General features: G+C 43.6%; 2 protein-coding genes and 1 long non-coding RNA gene across 3 annotated transcripts in view; 1 reads left to right on the top strand and 2 right to left on the bottom strand.

Annotated features, from left to right (window-relative positions):
* The window catches only part of TRMT11 (tRNA methyltransferase 11 homolog), a 44,437-nt gene extending 37,120 nt beyond the window's left edge, over positions 1-7,317 (bottom strand). The window contains exons 1-3 of the mRNA XM_054979831.1: positions 7,229-7,317; positions 5,713-5,778; positions 90-163 (exon numbers count right to left, since the gene is read on the bottom strand). Of these exons, the coding sequence (XP_054835806.1) occupies positions 90-163; positions 5,713-5,778; positions 7,229-7,303 (215 nt within the window). The 5' untranslated portion in view covers positions 7,304-7,317. The remainder of the gene's footprint in view (positions 1-89; positions 164-5,712; positions 5,779-7,228) is intronic.
* A 92-nt stretch (positions 7,318-7,409) lies between these two features.
* On the top strand, positions 7,410-9,813 carry LOC129330548 (uncharacterized). Its single transcript, XR_008597059.1, has 2 exons — positions 7,410-7,516; positions 8,983-9,813. It is a non-coding gene; the product is annotated as an uncharacterized LOC129330548 (long non-coding RNA).
* A 421-nt stretch (positions 9,814-10,234) lies between these two features.
* On the bottom strand, positions 10,235-18,984 carry HINT3 (histidine triad nucleotide binding protein 3). Its single transcript, XM_054980540.1, has 5 exons — positions 18,657-18,984; positions 15,111-15,228; positions 13,873-13,942; positions 13,006-13,132; positions 10,235-11,567 (listed from the first exon to the last, which is right to left on the bottom strand). Exons 1-5 carry the CDS (start codon positions 18,846-18,848, stop codon positions 11,520-11,522), a joined length of 555 nt encoding a protein of 184 aa, XP_054836515.1. The 5' UTR covers positions 18,849-18,984; the 3' UTR covers positions 10,235-11,519.
* Between the last annotated feature and the right edge of the window lie 377 nt (positions 18,985-19,361).

Raw genomic sequence — 19,361 nt, 5'->3', positions numbered from 1 at the left:
CAGAAACTGGTGCTTCAGAGTGGGTGGGAAGGGGAAGGCCTCAGTGGTAGAGAGAAGTGTATGTTGGACAGCAAGAGGATAATTCTTACTTGGCACATACTGTACGCTTCATTAGTCCTCTAGCCATCTCTTCTGAAAGCAAGCTTAGAATCCAAAATGGAGACTGAAAGGAAAAGAGCAACAGTTCTAAGGAAAAGACAGGATGACTAAATCTACATTGCTAACACTGCTACAATACAGAGAGAGGACAAACACCATATAAGAAAGATTGTAAAGAACATGCACTGCAAGTTTGCCTTCAACACTGAACTGACAGACAAGCATACTGATGAATAAAATGTTATTTGAAAACTGTCAGTCTTGTCCTTTTCCAAGCTCGCCTTTCCTTGCTCATCCTAGGAGATGTTGTAAGGTACTTTGTTATCTTTCCCTAGCTGGCACAGAGGCAGCAGAAATGAAGGACTAATGGATCAATCCAGGGCCGGCACCAGGATTTCTGGTGCCTGAGGCATAGGGGGACAGCTTCAGGACTGCTCCTGCCCACTCTCGCGCACGCACACACCTGGACTGCAGGGTGGCGGGCAGGAAGACTGAGAGGCTGCTGGCCCAGCCAGGCACGGCGACTGGCTGGGGAGGCACGTGTGCATCCTCCCAGCCCTCCCGCTCCATTGCTCCGTACACCGCACTAGACGCCTGCTGCGCCTGGCCCATGACTGCTGCTCCCGGCCGGGGGCGCATGTTGGCAGCAGCGTGGGAGAGCTGGGAGGCTGCAGTAGCTGTGAGCCAGGCGACTGGGGCGGCGCACAGGCAACTTCCCATCCCTTCTGGTCAGCCGCCCGCACTCTGCTGCCGCCAGCTCCGCGGCGTGTGCCCCTGCCCCCGGTGCCCCCTCCAGCACCTCACCGCTGGAGGCGATCGCCGGGGTTGCCTCCATGGAGGCACCGGCCCTGGATCAATCAGGGAGAAAGAAAGTTTAGAATGCTTATCTGACACGTCCACTGTGCATGTGAGTCCTCGTTATATAATATGTCTATTTTCTTCCACAGAAAGTACTGCTAACATTTAGGCCTTCTTCATGTTACCGGTGAGTTTCCTGAGGGTTGTCAACTTTTACTCTGTCATTTTAGTCCTAAGAAAATACTGCAGAAAGCTTACATTACTCAGACAAAATTCCAGCTTTTCCTCAGGTAAAAGCTCCTTCTATAGCAATTCTCCACATCTACAGCACACCAGGTGAGATTATTCCTGGAATAATTCCATCCAAACCTCACTATAACATACGGTGGAGCACTAGTCACTGGCTCATGAAATCAAGTTTCTATTTAACATGCTGAAATATGCCCCATCTACTCAGCAAAAGCAATGGGAACAAAACAAAAGATAACACAAGCAGTTCCTCCAGTAGATATATGGTATATGAAGACACAACTGAAATTAGAATGTTGGCTCTGAAGCCAAGCAATTATGGGCTAGAAACCAAATAGTAAGTCAATAGTTCTTTCTCATTTAGATAGATTGTGTAGCAAAAAAAATCAGTAAAGTGCCCAGTCATTTATAGATCTTTTACAGGCACAGAGGAAGAATTAACTGTCCAGGTAAAACCTTAGCACAATGGGGAATAGTATGCAATGGAGTCCTATCAAGAGTACTGCAGCTGAAGCTACAGCAGGAATTCATCATCACGCTTCATAAGATGGGACTTAAACAAATTATATAGGCTGGATATACTTTGTATCTTAGTGTAAAATTATTTTCATAATTTTGGTTAGAAAGGTTTTTTTCCCCAACATAAGACAACACTAAACAAATACAAAAGTAAATTGGGGGGAGGGAGAAACCATTCCAAAAAGAATAAACACAGTCCTGCTGAGAGTAACACTGATGTAACTCATCGAACAGCAAGTCCAGAGGGTAGGAGTATGTTCCATTCCAGGCAGACAGCCCGTCTCTACACTGTGTTCAGTCAACTAAGGTTGAAATACTATGCACACTTTTGTGGGGGACAGCACCCTTCATTTACTGGAACTTATTTTTGCTGAATTTACTTCTAAGTATCCATGTATAAAAGTTAGCCACAAATGCAAAATAAAGCTCGTTGGGGGAGAAGAATAGTTCTCTCCATCAAGATACCAGCTAGCATCCTGGGCCCCACCAGTTTTCTGAACTAAGTGAACAAACAGATGAGGAAAGGTGATGTCTTCCTTGTCTGTCAACTCACAGTGATCCTTACATACTATTAACTGTACCATATTGTTTATTTATTTATTTATTATTTTAGATTTTTATTCTGCCCTCTCCGCAAGCAGGCTCAGGGCAGATCACATCATTTAAAAGCCACAATAAATATTATATTTCCATAAAAACAATTTAAAACATTTAGATTCAAACAATGTGGAAACAGGATGATGGACAACCTAATTGGGAGGGTTCAGATCATTCTCCTCCCTACTTACCGGGGGGCGGCGGAGGCCTGGCCCAGCCTCAACCATATGCCTGGCGGAACATCTCTGTCTTACAGGCCTGGCGAAAGGATAACAAATCTGGCTGGGCCCTGGGCCCCATAGACAGAGAGTTCCACCAGGTCAGAGCCAGGACCAAGAAAGCCCTGGCTCTGGTTGAGGCTAGGCTGACTTCTCTAGGGCCAGGGACCACCAAAAGCTGTTTCTCTCCTGATCGGAGCATCCTCAGGGGAATATATAGGGAGAGGAGGTCCCACAGATACACTGGTCCCAGTCCGCATAGGGCTTTGTAGGTTAACACTAGAACCTTGAATCTGATCCAGTACTCCACTGGCAACCAATGCAGCTGACGTAGTACAGGTGTTATACGAGTCCCACTTGGCACTCTTGCAATAACACATGCAGCTGCATTTTGGACCAGCGGTAATCTCCGGGTTAGGCTCAAGGACAGCCTCACGTAGAGTGAGTTACAGTAATCCAGTCTAGAGATGACGATTGCCTGGATCACTGCAGTTAAGTCGTGGGTCGAAAGTAACAAGTTGCCTGGTCTGCTGTAGATGGGAAAAAGAGGACCTGGCAACCGCTGTGACCTACGCCTCCATTTTCAGGGAGGCATCCAGAATCACCCCCAAGCTCTGAACCCTCGGAACTGGTGCAAGTGGCGCCCCATCGAGGGTCAGGAGCCAGAGTCCTGAACCTACACACCCATAGCTCAAGTGCAGGATCTCCGTCTTCGGCGAGGTTCAGTTTCAGCCGACTCTGCTTCAACCATCCAGTCACGGCTTCAAAAGGACATCGGGGGCTGAGTCGGGCTGGCTGTCCATCATCAGATATAAGTGGGGGTCATCTGCATATTGATGACATCCCAGACCGAAGCTCCGCACCAACTGGGTAAGGTGGCACATGTAGATATTAAACAGTAACGGGGAGAGGGGGAGGCGTCACGTCGCACAGACATGGTGAATAACTAAAGGACTCACTCTGATTCCTTTACCTCCGTCACAGCTGAAAGCAAGCTCCCAAGCGGCTATACATAAAAAAAGTAATGGGAAAAGTTGGTGGGGGCAAGGTTAAGCCCTCCGGTTCGACAAATCCCATGCTAAAAGCTTATTTGGAGCCAGCAGAAGCAACTCAAGCCATGGCAGAAAAAAGACAAACACAAGCCAAAATGGGAGCCAGGAGGAGCACAGAAGGAAGGGAGGAGATACAAGATATCCCAGTCCAAAGCTCTGCACCAACTGGGCAAGGGAGCGCATGTAGATATTAAACAATAACGGGGAGAGTATTGCCCCTTGTGGGACATCGCACAGAAAAGGGTGGCAGGATGACAATTTCTCCCCAAGCGCCACACTCTGTCCCCGACCGTGGAGAAAAGAGGAAGCCACTGCAAGGCAGTCCCTCGTATCCCCACAGCGGCGAGGCAGTGAGTCAAAACATCATGATCGACCGTATTGAACACTGCTGAAAGATCCAATAAAATAGCAAAACATAACCCCCAAATCAAGTTGCAGTATAAATGTTAAATTTCAATGTTCAGCATTTTAAAAGTATTATTTCTTTATTTAATAGATGATCTAGTTGCTTTCGCACTGTTAAAGTTCTGAGTAGCCTACAGTTCAATCCTAAACAGTTACATCATTTCAAGCCCGCTAACTTCAACTGTCTTAGAAGAATTTAACTCTGTTTATTATTGCAGTGAAACAATGAAAAAAGGTATTATTACTACACTTCTTCTAATAGCCACTGGTGGACTAATAGGCTGTTACACCATCAGGAAGGCCCTGCCTTTATGGCTCCTCTGGAATGTGGTAAAATCCAACAGAACCATCTCCAGTTTTAGATGGAATGTCAGTGTTCCTGAATTCAATTTTTGAAATTATTTTAACCAAATGTCTTTATACCCCCGATCCAAAAACAACTTATCTGCGTAGAATGGTGGAATATCATCCCTGCAAGATCTAACTTCATATAAAGCACATGATTAGGGGTGTGCACCCCGAAAATATTTGGGAAACATTCGGAAATACCCAAAACCCGAAGGGGCAAGCTGCTTTGGATTTCGGTATTTGAATCACTTTGGAATGCTCTGTAAAGATTCGGAGCATTCCAAAGTGATTCAGGGGGCTGGGTTTTCTCCCAGCACCCCCACCCACCCTCACCCCCCACTTAGCCCCCCGTCCCCTCCAACCCACTTACCTGGCAGGGCAGGGAAGGCCAAAGCTGCCACTGCCTCCTCTGGGCCCGCAGGGCTGCGGGGAGGGCTGGAGCCACCAACACCTCCTCCTCTGGGCACACAGTGGCCTGCAGGGTGGCCAGGAAGGCCAGATCCTGCAGCGCGTGGCACCGCAGGGTGGCGGGGAAGGCCTTTTTGGCCTCCTCCACTGCCGCATGGCCCCACAAGGCAGCAGAGAAGGTCGGAGTCACTTCCTTTGGCCCTTCCTGCCCCTTAAATGGCCACTGTGGTGACCATTTGAGGAGCAGGAAGGGCCTTTTTGGCCTCCTCCGCTGCTGTGCAGACCCATAGGGCAGCAGAGAAGGCAAAAGCCGTCTCCTCTGGCCCTTCCTGCCCCTCAAATGGCCGCCGCTGCCGTACCACCTCCTCTGGGGTCGCAGCAGCTCGCAGGGTGGTTGGGAAGACCGGATCCAGCGGCGTTCAGCCCCACAGGGCAGTGGGAAAGGCCAGGGCCTCCTCTTCTGGCCTTTCCTGTCCCTCAAATGGCCACCGTGGCAGCCATTTGAGGTGCAGGAAGGGCCTTTTCAGCCTTCTCTGCTGCTGCGCAGGCCCATAGGGCTGCGGGGAGGGCCCGAGCTGCCAACACCACTGTGCCGCCTCCTCTGGGGCTGCAGCAGCCAGCAGGGCAGCCAGATATGATGGTGTGCGGCACCACAGGGCAGTGGGGAAGGCTGGAGTCACCGCTGCTTTGCTGCCCCGCTGCCTCCGCTTGCAAGAGGCAGGTAAAGGGCCCTTTAAACTTGGGCCCCGAAGCACCCTGAATGCTTTGGGGAAGCTTTGATTCAGGATTTCTGAAGATTCGATTCAGAATTTGATTCGGCATGCTGGCCCCGATTCAGGAATCTCAAATCTTTACAGATCGGGTCCGATTCGGGTATTTTACCCGAATCAGAAACCCTACACATGATGTCTACAAGATTCCAGGTTTGCCCTATGAGCATATTTTTTTCCACTAAAACATTTGGGAAAAATCATAAATCTTGAAATAGTTGAAAAGTAGATCCTTGACTTAATACTTACATTTAGCTTTGATTCTTGTTGACAAATAAACTGTCCACCATTGAGGAAGATCAGAGACTTTATTTCCTAGAAATGTTACAGAACAAATAAAGCTAAGTGGTTTCAGAAGAGCTGAAGCTTTTAAATATTAAATCTATGACACTGTTTTACCATGAAACAAACTGTTTATTGCTATGTATATTCAAAGACAAATTTATTCAAGGAAACAGCAGTTAGAATACCTGTAAGTTCAACAGAAATACACACCACAAGAAGCCCAAACAGTTGGGTAATCCATTACACTTTGTTTTTAAAAAGTACACACTCCAGCCAAAATAAAAGTATTTGATTGCCGTGGGAAATACACTGTTGAAATCAACAGGACTGAAAGATGTAAACTTTGGCTGGAATGTCCCCATTACATTTTTTTAGTGTGCATAAGGAACACCTGAAATCGCCTTATCCTCCTGAATCAGACCCTTGGCCATCAAGGTCACTATTGTCTCCTCAGACTGGAAGCAGCTCTCCAGGGTCGCAGGTAGAAGTCTTTTGCATCATCTATGGCACGATCTTTTTAACTGTAACTTCCGGAATTGAACTTGGGATCTTCCAAGTCACCAGGACCAGCAAGCATTGTATGTGTGCCTGAAAGTCTGCAGTTTTGTCCTACTTCACCAATACAGATCAATTAGGTGGCAGCCTCTGACATGGGAAGGTTGTGATACAGGATTGTCGTGCCTCCTTCCAAAACCCCTATAGGGATAGTTAACAGTGGAGCCACACTGCAGGGTTGTCAGAAACCACTATTTCCCACTCTCCTCAAATCCACAACGAGGGGATTACAACAGTGGGACAGTATCAGGTGGGTATCCCTGTTGATCTGTAATAGAAAAGCAAGATTCAGGTCCCGTACCACTTTAGAGATCAACTAGATTTCCAGGATATGAATTTTTTAGAGTAAAAAAATATCTGACAAAGGGAGCTTTGACTCTTGAAAGCTAACATCCTGGCAATCTAGTTGGCCTTTTAAGATGCTACTGGACCCAAATCTTTCTCAGCAGTAGGATACATAAAACAATGGCAGTCACAGTCCACCAGCCTACAAAATGTGGTTAACACCTCTGGTTTATGCCAACCTACCATACAGGCATCACCTTTCTCATCTTCAACGCTTGTTTAAAAAATCCGGGGCAGGGGAAGTATTTAGATGCTGCGTTTCTGCCAGCCTAGCAGAACAAAAATCATATTCCATCCACACAAAAAACTCTGGTTTGAAGAGGTTAGTCGAAGGAGGCGGGAATAAGTCAGAGGAAGAGCCCGCGGCCATGCAGTCACTCAAGGCTAGCGTTTCTGCACGGCCTCCCCCAGCAGCTGTTATCATCCCCGCTTTGAGACAAGTTCGCCACAGCATCTACACGCGCTAGGAAACCCAGGCGAGGCACAAAGGAACCAGCGCAGTCCCGCGCCTTTGGAACCGCCTGTGCCACAAAGGAGGCCCAAGCCGCGGCTCCCAGAGCGAGTGCTGTTCCGGACTCACCGGCAGCCTGAATTCCAAGTTCTCCTGCGCCAGCAGCAGCAGGTAGCGCGCCAGTCCCGCGCAGGGCAGCGCCATAGCCTCCGGTTGCCGTCTCTGAGGGCCGCATGCGCGCGGCCAAAGCGAGGAGGGGCTGGCGGAGAGGCGGGACCAGACCGGAGGAAATGAGAGGAGAAAGCCGCGGAGGAGGCGGGTGGATGTGGGAGCGGAGAGTTTTCCAGAGGGCCGGCTGGGCTGGAGGGGTCGTCGAGATGCAATAACCTTCTCCGTCTTAGAAAGCCGAATAGAGAGGTGAGAATAATTGCAAGTAATTCTTTCTTATAGCAATGTGTTTTCAGTAGGGCATATGGAGCAGTCTTGAGCTCGTCAAGCAGCATTCGAGTCAAGGGGAGTTATTTCCATTTGGGACTGGTTCGAAGGGTTAAGGCTATAATCTTCTAAACGCTCTGCTGGGTCAGCCTCGTTGAACTCCCTGAGACTGGTTTTGGAAGAACCCTGCTGCTGGTCTTTATCAGCTGCAATTGTTAATTACATGGATACAACTTGCTGGGAATGTATGTATTTAAGATGTCCTGCTCTACCCTAGTTCATGAGAAATTTTAAGACCTGCATGTGAAAGATGAACCTAGAGGTTCGTAAGGACACCTAACACCTTGATTTATTTATAGTGTAATCTTATGTTTCATTCACAAGTAAGACCTGTTGTATTCAGCGTGGCTTATTCCACAGTGTGTATAGGTTTTTAGTTTAATCCTACCTGGACAGTTTTTTTACTGTAGTTTACACAGTTCTTGAAAACAGTTCTTGATGTGCCTTTTAAACGATGTAATGATGAGAAAGAATAGCAGTAACTCTGCTATTAAATGTATGCCAAACTCTTCCTACAGAAGAGCTGTCAGCGAGCTTCTAAAGAATTTGAAAGCATACTGCCTTGACACTTCTAGTTGATCCTAATCAAAGGTATTTTTACTAGCTTGGAAAATAAATTGTACTGGAGAACGGACACACATTTTTATAAATTGGGTTTCTTTTTTTGCCATTTTATACTCAGTAGAATGATATTTTCTGCTAATAGATCAGTGAATAATCTTTCCACCTTAAAAATAAAAATTACACAGCAGTGGGAAATCCTCATCCTTCAGAGAGCATCTTTATGCTGATTAGCTTACTGTAACTTCTATGCAGTAGATGCTCAAGAACAGAAATGACTAGACACGTTTTGTTTTGCTTGCAGATAAGATTTACCTCTGAAGAATTGTAAAGTGCAGCTTTCCCAAATGCATCTTTTTCCAGACTGAGTAGTTATGCTTATGCTCTGATGCTTAGATATGGCTAACATTGATGGCTGAAGTCTTAGGGACATTTACTTGAAAGTTTTAATCACTTTAATGGGTCTTGCTTTTAAGTCAGCATGCAGAGTGCTAAGCTGCATGACTATAAAATTGTGCATATTCATTTGGGAGAAACTCTACTTAATTCTGTGTAAATAATATGCCTAGGATCTTACTGAAAATTAGCTTTCTGTATAAGAAAACCATCAGCTCTTGCAAAGAAAAAGGTCTGCAAATCAATGTTTTGTTTAAAACTTGTGTTACAATGTGCTTTCTACCCACTTTTATAGAAATGTATAATGAAAAAGATCTTAGGTTGACAGGAATAATTTCTGCTATAACATATGTACAGTTTTACTACATGGGAGCTGCTTTGCTTGTTGTTTTGATAAATTGATAGTGAAGTCTTTTGTATTGTCTCTACAGCTGCTTCTTGTATATCAGGGCAGTGCTGCTTCTTGTATATCAAATGTCCTTGAAACATGGAGGGAAGCAAAGTACAGAAAACCAAGGCAGCCAAAACCCATGCTGGTACTGTGGGAGAACTAGCAAGAGGTTGGCAGAGCTGGTCAGAAGATCATGTTGATTATCAGAGACGGAATCCATTCAGCAGCACCAGGCCAGTAACTCTACATGTTCAAAGGGGAGATGCCGCCTATGGCAGACCCCCTGAAAACTCCAAAACAGAACAGAGGGGGAAAGATGCTCACACCCACATAGGCAAAGAAGTGGAAGAACTCTGCTTGGTCATAAGAAGTATTGGGGAAAGAAGCCAGGATGGACGTGTAAAAATAACATTCAAACAGCTCTTTGAAAGATATGTTTCCATATCTAATAAGGTGGTAGGTGTTCTACTGAGAGCAAGGAAACATGGCTTGGTTGATTTTGAAGGTGAAATGCTTTGGCAAGGAAAAGATGACCATGTGATTATTACCTTACTTGAGTGAAATTGCTGTAGTGTGCTGTAGTGAGAACAGCTAAAAGCCTTAAACAAAATCAATGCTGGCTGGCCAAAAACAGAGAAGAAATTATTTAAATGAAAAGGAATAGAAACTAGATCTTTTGTAATGAGTTTATACCTTTGTTAATGAATTCTCCAATCAGCCTGTTCTAGTCTACTCTTATGTATCTCCAACAATAAGACCTGAAGAACTCCCAAATTCTGTTCTATGAGTCTGAAAAACACTGCATGAGAGGGCTGTATTCAGTGAGTTATCATTTTGAAAATGCAAACTTGAATAAAGCTTGACAAAATAGGAGTGATATAAACCAAATACTTTGGTGTCAATAGCACAACTATGATCTTGAAGACACTGTCACTTAGATTGCACTTTTTGCCAACTTTGAAATTAACACTTTCCCTTTAAAAACACTTTTAAAGTCATTTCAAGTGATTCATTTAAGATGACAAGCTTTAAGATTCTACGTAGAAGTACGTCAGGGCAACCAACTATTGTTTTGCAACAGCTAGTTTCAAACTCACACACTTGGTGTAGGATTCCCAGTAGTTCTGAATGATGCAGGAGTTTGTTTTAGTAGACTGCAAGGCTACAGCAAGCAAGTGCAGGTGTTTTTACATTATACTTGGCAGGGCCCTGATGTTTTTAGGTATATATATACTTTAAAAATTCTGCACTATATAATAAGCAGCTTTCTGGCTCAGAATCTGATACAAAAATGTTCAAAATGTTCCTTTTTATAACAGTTTCAACTGATTAAAGCTTCCATTATGTACACTCACAGTTCTGTTACAGAAGCACACATTCACAATACATATGTAGCCTATTCATACTTTTAACATTTAGTTTTTAACCTTTCAACATGGTAGACAGCATCCCTCTCCTTCCCAGAGTTTACTGGAGGTAAAGTCCGCTAAATGAGTTCAACAAACAACCAGAAATAAGTTAATTCTAGTAGCAAAGTACATGCTAAATATCCAGTCAAGGAACACGATTAAAACTCTTAATGTCCAGAGAAAGACAAAGAGTGGTTGTTTCGTTCTGGTGTACTTTGAAAACAAATAGTTACTGGATGAAGTAATTATGTTGCTTAAGTAATGCACATTTGCCATCAGTACTCATTCAAGTTATTTTTCGAGAAATGTTGGAGAACTTAAGTTACATGAACATTGCAGTGTTAATGTCACTATGAAGACAACAGTCAACTAAACAGCAAATATGTGCTGCGGAAAGGCTTAAATAATGTCCAGTTTTGCCATTTTGATATTTCCCTAAACCTGATGCCAAGCTCTGTCCACACAGTGATAGCTTCTTGCTGCATGAAACATGCACCCTAATGTCTGTGACAATGCCTCTACATTCTAGAGCAATATTTAGGGGACAAGTTTAGGCCTAGCATAAGCCCCATGAACAGTTTGCACATGATGTACTTTAGAGCCCATGTTCAAAGAAACCATGGCTTTATTTTCATCTGCCCTGTAATACACTTCCTATTTTTAAATATATGCAAGTAACTAGATAAACCAAGTCTACATTCAAACAATCTTACTCTTGTCCAACAATATAATCTCTCTCATTAAGCATAGTTCTAAGTAACTGTTTACAGCTCTTGTTACGCTTAGTCATATAAATGCATCAGTGATTAAGGGATTTAGCACCAATAGTCATAATTACTGTTAGCACTGTGATGCCAAGAGTTGCTAATGTATTGCATAGGCACAGAATCCCTGCAGAACAAAAAGTCCAGTTGCACATATGAAATTTTCTTATGCAGGTTTCATAATGTGCTTTTTCAAGATACTCAACACTTAATTTTCTGGTTTGTAGACGTGAAAGCTCTAAAGAGGGCTCATGGGTTTCTTATTTCAGATATTTGCCTGAGAATTTTAGGATACCATGTTCACTAACCATTAGTTCAACCATTGTATAGCAGCATTTTTAATACTAGTCTTCAATTATGTTCAGTGGTCACAAACCAAAGTGTCATGTAGAAACGAGTGCTTTTCAACTCATAGCACTTTCAGCCTTCAGTCTTTCCATCAGTTGCTCAGCCTGTTAAGACAAAGTGTGAGATAACATTAGTGCTTCTCTGTTTAGTTTCCGAAGTTTGATATTAGCTCTTTGGAGCTAACAGACTGCTCTAAAACTTGCAGAAAAGTCGTGAGAGTTCTTGTCTTTCAAAGTTAATTAGCAACATTAATAGATAGTAGCAGTGGTCACTAACTACATGCCTCTGGGCCAAATTCAGGCCCCTGATCAATTCTGGGCAGTTTCCTAGGTCACTTCCATATGTTGATAGTTCTGTAATAACAACATTCACTTTATATACTGCCCTTCAGGACAACTTAACACCCACTCAGAATGGTTTACAAAGTGTATTATTATTATCCTCATGACAATCACCCTGTGAGAGGTGGGTGGGGCTGAGAGAACTCTGGGAAACTGTGACTGATCCAGCTGGCTTCAAGCAGAGAAGTGAAGAATCAAACCTGGTTCTCCAGATTAGAGTCCTGCCACTCTTAACCATTACACCAAACTGGCTCTCCATGGAACTCACTGTCTTTGCAAATCCTTCTGCATATGCAGCAGCAAGGGCGCATCCACATGGTGGCTTCCTCCCATGCCTTCTTGCCTCAGCCCCACACTGTGGGAGGTCTTTTAAAAAATTGGCAATTGACATATAGTCTTAAAATACAGCAAACTGTTCCTCACTGTTCAGATTGGGTAACCAACATATTGCTGTAGCTTAATATCAGTAACTAACATATACCATAATGCTACAGCAATGTATCAATTGTTATATTTGTTGACAAACTATACAGCCATATGTCAATTACCAATTTTTAAAAAACCAACAATCCAGTAACAAGGAAAATGATGCCAAAGTAGGTGGGATCTGCAAAAATGTGCACCTTCCTATCCCTGAGACATTAAACATGCATGCTCTTTCCCAACAGACTGTATCAAACCCGATTTGGGAAAAATCATAGTAAAGTAAAGGGAAAGCTGGATGGTAGACAATTGGGGGATGATATGTGGATGCTAAAAATATACCAGCTCCAATTTGAATGCTGAACTGGAGCAAAATCTCCATGTGGAAGCCATTCTACATGAAACTTGAATTATCTTTCATCTCTTTGCAATCAAGGGTTACTAAAATGGCTAACAAACTCAAAGCATAAAATCAAAATGATAAACTAAAGCAGAGGAATGGTCAACAGGGTTACTTCAACATCAGTTTCATTCCAGAATTAATATCAAGTATTTTACAGGAAAGATAGTTAAGTTTTAGCAGAGCAGCCGTTCTTAAAATAAGTATACTGACATATTGACTTGTATGTATATGGACAATGGAACCTCAATCCTGTTTTATTATGAATAAGCAAGTATTTCACACCAGTCTATCTACGGCTGGAAGCAATATGAAGAAGAAGTTACAATGAAGTAGCAGCCTCTTATGACTGGGAAGTCACCAAACTGCAGCACTTACTGTGACAAACCAGTAGGAATTGAGTCTGTATACCATTCGGGACAAGAATCCCAACTGACTGGCTGGAGCCAGGACATGAAGATGCAAGTGGGCTATTGAGCAGAATGGAGGCCAATGAAAACCCATCCTTGAGAAACAAGAGAAAAAGCTTATCAACTATTTAGCAGTATAAAATAAGAATGCAGCAGAAAGTGTGCAGTTCATAAGGAACATAAATACTGAACTGTCTATAACCAAGTAAGCAGAGCTACTTCTTATACACAAGTAACTTTATGCCTATCAGAAATCCTATGACATCTATTCTACATTATTGAACAGATGTAATGCACCTGTACATTCTATTGGTAAAATCCTATTTGCTAGTTCCATTGTTTTATTTTTCTTTGCTCTATTAACTAGTTCACTCCTGGCTGCAAGCTATAGTGCCATACAGAAGTTACTAGCCTTTGCTTTTACTTGGCTTTTTCTAGTCTACACTAATGTAGGAAAACTACCCTATACCACCTTTGTCTGCAGATGCTTTAGATAAGGGTGGGCAGCGGCGCAGGGAGAGAGACAGAGGAACTCAACACTATACTGGTTTCCTTAAGCAAATGTAAAGACATTGCAATAGTTCTGGCCTTCGTTACAAAAAGCTTTCAGTTCTGTGTTATAATGGAATTGCTGAGAGTCATACTTCAATACTAAAAGCATTGTGCTTTCCATATAGGGAACTGAAAGTGAAGGAACGGTGGGCAAACAACTCCTAATGATAAGTCCTAAGAGTCTCAGCTGAACCACAACCACTTCACATCCCTTTTTTATTTATTATGCAATACTTTTCTATTTTTATGAACACATTAGATGTTTTCCATTCTGTAAACATACCTTATGTCATTCAAGTCAGTAAACATATTTCGCTGAAGGATACTCCTGCCAACTGCCATCATTCTTTCCACTGTCAAATCCAGGAGTAAAAAATAAAATCAGATTTCCAAAGCGTTAAAGTCCAACAGCTCAATCCCAGACACATCCAAATTGAATGCAAACCCCTCTAATAGCAATTTGATTTATTTTATAAGACAATAAAATACATCTTTAGAACAGTAACAACAACATTTGATTTATATAGGACAACTTAACACCCACTCAGAGCGGTTTTCAAAGTATATTAAAACAATCACCCTGTGAGGTGGGTGCGGCTGAGAGAGCTCTGGAAGAGTTGTGACTGACCCAACGTCACCCAGCTGGCTTCAAGCGGATGAGTGGGGAATCAAACCCAGTTCTCCAGATTAGAGTTCTACTTTTCTTAACCACTACACCAAACTGGTTCTCACAATAGGAATGGGGTAGGTTGGTATCTAAAGTTGGTAGCAGAGCTGTTATTCACCAGTAAAAAAAAACACCATACATAATCTTATATTAAGATTTACTATAACAACTCAGGTCTAGGAGTGATAAAAGAAGATAATGAGGCTGGAAGACTTTTATAAAAACTTAGGCCAAAGAAGGCTCAGCGGCAGGAGCTCCATGCACGCTAGATGGCTCGCAACAGGCAAGAGTATCTGTAATATGCAATTCAAAACAGCATTCTTCCTTCTCTTCTGAAGGCTATTTTAATAAAGCATTTTCTGGACCAGGTAAGCCACCATCACTCCTTTTCATCCCAAAAAAATGTGCTCTGGGCAATTGTTACATAACTTTTGTATGCTCTGAACCAGATGATATACTGGTTATGCTTAAAGGAAGGCAAGGGTGATTAGAGAATCAGTCTTTTAACTGAATTTTGCTGTTTTAAGCAGCATTAGGCAAAGGAAAAAACTCTAAAGGATGGAGCAGTAAAGACTGAGGAGCTTCCTGATTCAGATTGCCCAGTGTGAACAGAACTGTGAATATTTTTTATTTCCAATCAAGTTGCTCAAGCACCAAATTTCAAGAGAAAAATTGGTATTGGGGCCTCTAGCTGTTGATCCCTACTGTGTCCACAAAGTACACCAAGCTGCCTTGGTGGTCCTGATGGGATAGAAAGGTGGGGGATAAATTTTTGTAAATAAAGAAATACTGTTCATTGTGGATTACCTTTATTTTCTCCATAGTAGTGTTAAGTATCCTACATTCAGGCTTACCTAATGGGATATGCTCGCTCTTTAAAGTCTTGCAGTTTCCTATGTGCATTTTTGGCACCACTAGGTAATGATGCGGAGCTCCAGGTCTGATATCTCGGAAGCATACTAAGTCTTCATGCTAATGGAGGAGAAGATGAAAGCTTGTTACTCAGATGGCAGATTTAGGTCTTTGTGCAATAGTAAATGAGATGCGAGATAAAAGCATATATTAATTTGTATCACAGACTGTAAACGAAGCCACATTCACAGTGCCTTCCAGGAATACAATCTTAGCTGATGTGCAGACAACTTAAAATAGTCATTTAGGAATATTTTGTGAAGTCCAAAAACATGGATTGTCTCAAAAAATAGGTTGTTGATGTATTGCACATCTGTGATAGACAGCACCCATTTTGTTATGAAATATGCTAATGCACTGAATTAGATATATCACCACCTGGAGTTGGCATTTTGTCACAGCAAAGTTGATACCCCAACAGCAGCCCCATCATTTAATGCCATGGGTTTAGGGGTACCCAGTACATGATGCCACCTTCCCTCAAGAGTTAAGTGCAGCCCTGGATCCACGGACCCAGTCATCAGAACTGTAGGGCCATGGAGGGATTCAACTCTCTGGAATCACGGCTGGGGGAATTCCCTCTCTCAGTGCAAGGGAAAGCGCTGAGGCTTGTGAACAAAGGATTCTGCCGGTCTCACTCTCCCCATCCACATTTTATGGGCACAGGAACTATACCTGCTGTTTGATAGTTAATCAAATCACTTTTAGTTTTTCTTTCTATGTTGTTTGTTTTATTTGTATGTTATTCTTGTATGTTGGTTAGGTGTTTTTGTTTGTTTGACTACTTGATGTAATTTTTTAAGGTTTTGTCTTTATATTATATAAAACTCCTAATTAAAACAAAGAAATGCTTATCAAATACGGTCTTTTAACAGTACATTATCATTTACCATCAAAGGAATCTACCAACTCTGATCCCCAGATATCCAGACTTCTGTCTCCTTTCAGCTCCTACCTCTTATTTATCTGCTGCATAACCAAGTACCCCAAATTTCCAATCCTATCCTGAATGAATTCAAATTACCCTATTAGACATGTACCAAGTGTCCATATTAATCAACCTCATTTACATTGAGTATAGGTAAAGCAGAGAATAAAGATGGCATTCCAAAAGGTGTTTTTAGCTTGGGGGTTTTTTTGGCCTCACATTTGCCTTTTTTTTACTGACTTCCTTTGGTCATGGCTGTTTTGCTTACCTTTTGGCTTATTTTCTGGCTCTTCTTACAAAATCTAACTGGTTGTTAGCCTTCTTTTTGGCCTTAGTCTTCTTTTGTATCTCCAGTATTTTCTTGCTGCCCCCTTTCTGTATTCTTTTAATATGCTGCTGAAATGCCCTGTGCACCCTACGTGCCTGTGGATGAGACATCTTTTCCAGCTTGTGGGTGTACTAGATACAACCCCTCACGTCTACCCTTTGGGAGCTATTTCTGAGAACTTTCCATCGTGGACCCTTTGCTGTTCAGAACAGGTCATACGTCTTATTTCTGCACCCACTCCTAACCATATAATAGCACATCTAGGAGATCTGTGCTGTTGGTTGGCTATGACTGTGTATGATTTTAACCGTTGCTAACATGCAGCATGCACAAGTGAACATCCCTTTGTTTTGCTACGTGTTTTTTCCTTAACATTCTTTTTAGTCTATGCTTTCCTAGCTATTGCATTGTCTATTTAGTAGTAAAACCCCATTACCAAACTTGAGAGTTGCGTTTTTGATTCCCAGCAATCACATTTGCATTGCAATCCTAAGAAGGGTTACTCCAGTCTAAGCCTATTGAAATCAATGGGCTTAGACTGGAGTCACTCTTTTTAGGATTGCACTCTAAGAGCATAAAGGAGGCAGCCCATGGCTAGTCCTCTCCCCTGCTTCTTCCTTTCTCACCCAGCAATGCTTTCTATAAAATTAGCTTGAGAGACAGTATGGTGTAGGGGTTACGGTGTCAAACTAGGATCAGAGATGCCCAGGTTAGAATCCCCACTCTGCCATGGAAGATTGCTGGATGACCCTTGGCCACACACCCTCAGCCTAGCCTACCTCACAGGGCTGTTGTGAGGAAAAAATAAAAGTGGGGAGAATGAAGTAAGCTGTTTTGGGTCCCCACTGGAGAGAAAAGCAGGGTATAAATGAAGAAATATATTTGTCACATACAAAGCAGCCCCAAGAAAAGTAGTTAAAGGGCTATGTTCTCCAGTTCAAATACACTATGAATATTTCCACAGTTTATCTGTCTACCAGAGAGACTACTTCCTAGGAGAACACTGGAAGATAATTAGAATAGAATCATAGAGTTGGAAGGGCCATACAGATCATCTAGTCCAACCCCCTGCCCAGTGCAGGATCAGCCTAAAGCCTAAATTATACAAGTGAACATAATTATACAAATGAACAAAATCATATGAGTGGAAAGTGGTGAACGAAAAGAAGTATTGCTGTATATAAATAGCATGTCAACAGCCCAAAGCCAAGATACACCCTCCTGAATAACTCCTACCTACTGCAAATCATCTTTGTTGTGAAAGTGGCTTCGGCCTCATTCAGTTCCTCAACCTCCAATCAGAGAGCAATGCAATGTTTTCCTGATGGCTGCCAACTTCCATGTGGGAAAAATGGAACTGGAGGAGTTGGAAAGGATATTTTATGCTGCAGTTTGTGCCTATAATAGAGGGTCAATATTTTCTGTATGTACACAGCTGGCTATAAGATATTAAAATAAATTGAAGGCAAGTCACTTTACACTTAATGACAACAAATGATAAAATAGCAGGTAAAAGACTACTGTGTGTTTGTGTGTGTGCGGGGTCATCATCCCTTCTTCACCAAACTGGACTCCTCCCTGGCTTTAAGAGAATCACACTAGATCTTGTTCACAGGCCTTCCAATGCAGTGTGACTGGATGGCAGGAAGTCCCTGACAGCCTCTCTGATACCCCACGCCCATTCTCCCTCTCTTGCAGTCTCTCTGCGATCTTCTTTTTGTCCCTCCCTCAGGTTTCTTTCCAGTTTGCCCTTCTCTCCCTTCATTGCTTTTATTCGGCCTCCTACCACCAACCTTGCACTATATTTCCTTCAAGACTCACAGGCTGTATCAGAAGTAAATGTGCAAATACAAAGAATTTGCAAATACAAAGCAATACGTAGACGCTTGGACCATGGATCTTCAATAAACCGTCTCATGCAATGTAGTTTCTCTTACTGCAGATCGCTTCGTGACTGAGACGGGCCGAGAAGTAGCACATCCCTGTTCAGAACCCATTTGCAACTGGATCTGGGCCTGAGGCCAGAAACGAGGGCTCCTTTGTCGCCATAGCCCAGGCTCCTCTTTGGGGGCTGGAGATGTGACCTTTGCCTAGACGGAAACTAAGCCCAGGGTCGCTCCCCAGAACCACTGCGAGCATCGCAGGCAAACGGGTTCGGCAGGAGAGAGGGAGGACTCCTGGCCTTTCTAGGCTCAGAAGGCCGGGGGAGAGGGGATAAGAAAGCAGTCTCACCTCGCAAGGTAACAGTTGGGTGCCTGGCTCCTCTCCATGGGTGATCCTGCAGAAAATGCACTTGCCCTCATAGCCGCTGCTGCTGACACCACCGCCGCCTTCTTCTCCAGCTGCACCTGCCCCAGCCTCGCCCTCGGGACTGGGCTGCGCAGCAGGAGACGAGCCCGAACTGCCACCTTCTTCCCCGGCCATCGGTCCTCGCGCTTTGCAGGCTGACCTCCCGAAGGCAAAACCGGCTGCAAACACAGGTCGGCGGCTCCGCCCTGGCCCTTCCGCAGAGAAAAAGGCAGCCCTTCACGTGGGAAAGGGAGGCGGGTGCCGAGCGTTGCCAAGCCGGCTGCCGGGGGACGGGGGGGGGGGGGGGACGCTCTAGCATTCTTCCCTCCTAGTCTCTATGGAAGGAAGACAAGTTTCAGCTAGAGCGTCCACTCCGGGTAAAAGCCTCTGTAATAGGAGAAAAGGAGAAGTAGGTGAGGCTGAGTCCCTTTTCTAAAGGGAACGGAGACCAGTACTGCCCATACCCTCCCCAAGCGTCAAGCAATTCAGGGCTTTCCTAAGGGGAGGCTTCTCTTATGATTGTTTGGAGTCACGGCTGTGCCTGGAGGGTGGGGGGTGAGGAGGTGAGCAGGTCTAAGCAACCTCACACACAGCTGTCTGAGCCTCAAATTCCACTCCTTTACTGGAGGCTGGCAATCCTACTCTGCA

This window comes from Eublepharis macularius, chromosome 1, assembly GCF_028583425.1.
Source record: "Eublepharis macularius isolate TG4126 chromosome 1, MPM_Emac_v1.0, whole genome shotgun sequence".
Lineage (NCBI taxonomy): Eukaryota > Metazoa > Chordata > Lepidosauria > Squamata > Eublepharidae > Eublepharis > Eublepharis macularius.
This window is presented reverse-complemented; position numbering and strand designations above follow the sequence as displayed.

Excerpts from the sequence above, each read along its gene's own strand:
- HINT3 (XM_054980540.1), bottom strand. The coding sequence starts at position 18,848 with ATGGCCGGGGAAGAAGGTGGCAGTTCGGGCTCGTCTCCTGCTGCGCAG. Across the intron at positions 13,943-15,110 it reads GAGCGAGCATATCCCATTAG|TGGAAAGAATGATGGCAGTT; the intron begins GTAAGCCTGAAT and ends TGGATTTGACAG. Across the intron at positions 11,568-13,005 it reads ATTCCTACTGGTTTGTCACA|GCTGAGCAACTGATGGAAAG; the intron begins GTAAGTGCTGCA and ends TTGTCTTAACAG.